Source organism: Orycteropus afer, unplaced genomic scaffold (genome assembly GCF_000298275.1).
Source record: "Orycteropus afer afer isolate SDZICR_OR568_19922 unplaced genomic scaffold, OryAfe1.0 scaffold00074, whole genome shotgun sequence".
NCBI classification, from domain to species: domain Eukaryota; kingdom Metazoa; phylum Chordata; class Mammalia; order Tubulidentata; family Orycteropodidae; genus Orycteropus; species Orycteropus afer.
Window position 1 is genome coordinate 7,804,122 of NW_006921661.1, and position 2,147 is coordinate 7,806,268.

Here is a 2,147-nt window from a genome sequence, read left to right on the forward strand (position 1 = left end):
GGTTCAAACCCACCAGCCACTCCTCGGAAGAAAGGTTGGCCAATCTACTTCCGTAGTGATACTGCCTCTGAAACCCAAGGGGGGTCGCTATGAGTTGGGTCCGACTTTATGGCACGTAACAACAATCTTTAGTTACGTGAAAAATGTCATCAAAATCCAGTAACTGCTTTGAAACTTGTCGTATAACAGATAAAGCAAAATTGGAAAGTAATTGGGTTAAAACAGAAATGGAAATTCACTGAGTTAATCATACTGAATAGATATTAACTTTGGATAAACCACTGTGAGAAAAGCCCTAGCCTCGTAGATAATGGACATGAAAGACAGGCCTGGAATAGTAGTGGTAATAATAATAATAGCAACTATTTAAGCATTTTATGGATTTTCCATGGGAAAAAAGATGTGGCAGTCTGCTTCCACAAAGATTTACAGTCTGGTAACCCCATGGGGCAGATCTACTCTGTCCTATAGGATGGCAATGAATCAACTCAACAGCAGTGGGTGTGGGTTTTATCTCATTGTATCTTCAAATTCACTTCAATTTGTACTATGTTGTTTTGTTGTTATGTGCTGTCAAGTCTGACCCGACTTATAGCGACCCCTCCTTGAGTTTCCGAGGCAGCATCACTATGGAAGTAGATTGCCCATCCTTCCTTCCAAGCAGTAGCTTGTGGGTTTGCACTGCCAGCCTTCTGGTTAGCAGTCAAGTGCCTTAGGTACTTCGCTACCAGAGCTCCTGTTCATCTCTATTTTTTTGAGTGAGGAAACCAAGCTACAGAGTAGCTAGATAGCTTGTCAAAGGTTACAGAACTGGTATGTACCAGAACCAGAACTCAAACTTTCTATAGAGCTCCTACTCTTAACCACTACTTTATGTTCTTTTCCATTGCCCTATTCAATGGGTAGAGGTGGGATTTGGTCCTAGCCACTCTTTTCAAAGGTATGTTAGGAATCCTAGATAAAATTATTACTGAATAGTAGAAGATCACTTAAAGCAGGCAGACTAGCATCAGGAATTAACTGCTTACCTGCACAACAGATGGGATTCTCTCTTGAAGTTTTGCACCTAAAAAAGAGGGGGAGAGTAAATTTAATACAATCAAATACCCACAATTTTTACACAGTGTTACCAAAACTAGGATGATTCTCATTAAGGATATGTCAACGCAAGATATTTTCTTACTCCTTCCTTCTACAAAGGTTATTAAGCACCTATTATGTGCTAGGCAGGGCCCTGGGGGCGAAAGTGGTTTGTGCTCAACTACTAACTTAAAATTAGCATTTGCGCCCACCCAGTGGCACCACAGAAGGCATCCGTGGCAATCTGCTTCCACAGAGATATTGCCAAGATGACCCTATGCAGCTCAGTTCTATTCTGTAACACATGGGGGTAGTCATGAGTCAAAATAAACTTGACAACAGTGGGTTTTGTTTATTTGTTTGTTTGTTTTTTAATGTGCCAGGCAATGTGCTAGGTTCTGAGGATGAAAAAATAAGTAAGATGCCTCTACCCATGCTCATGTTGGGAAAGATACATGTAAACATATCTGAGCGACAATATAGTATTCATTGAGGACAGAAACATGTACAAGACATGGTAGAATACAAAGGGAAGTGTGTTCACCTATCAAGAAGATGAGACTATTTAAACTGAGTCTTACAAAAATTAGGCATTGTTCATAGTTATTTGGCACTGGAAGAAAAGTATTCTAGGCAAGGATATGAAAGTAGTATGCTTAGCGGGCAGCAAGCAGCTGGGTAAAATTGGAACTTAAGCTGCAGAGAAGGACAGGGTAGGAGAAAAAACTGGAGATGCAATCAGGGGCCAGGTCATGAAGAACCCTATACACTATGCTAAAGAGTTTGGTCTAGACTCTAGGCAGTGGGAAGCTCTTGGCAGATTTTAAACGTAAGAGTGATATGAACATGGTACAGCTATTATGGAAAACAGTGTGGCACTTCCTCAAAAACTAAAAATAGAACTACCCTATTACCCAGCAATTCCACTTCTAGGTATATACCCAAAAGACATGAAAGCAAGGACTCAAAAATAATCTTGTCACCAATGTTCGTAATTATTCACAATAGTCAAAAGATGGAAACCACTAGCCTATCAACAGATGAATGGATAAACAAAATGTAGTACA

At 40.1% G+C, this 2,147-nt stretch overlaps 1 protein-coding gene across 1 annotated transcript in view; it reads right to left on the bottom strand.

The window, feature by feature from the left end:
- The window catches only part of MRPL48 (mitochondrial ribosomal protein L48), a 119,840-nt gene that overhangs the window by 53,404 nt on the left and 64,289 nt on the right, over positions 1–2,147 (bottom strand). The window contains exon 2 of the mRNA XM_007941041.1: positions 1,029–1,066. Coding sequence (XP_007939232.1) covers positions 1,029–1,066 — 38 coding nt within the window. The remainder of the gene's footprint in view (positions 1–1,028; positions 1,067–2,147) is intronic.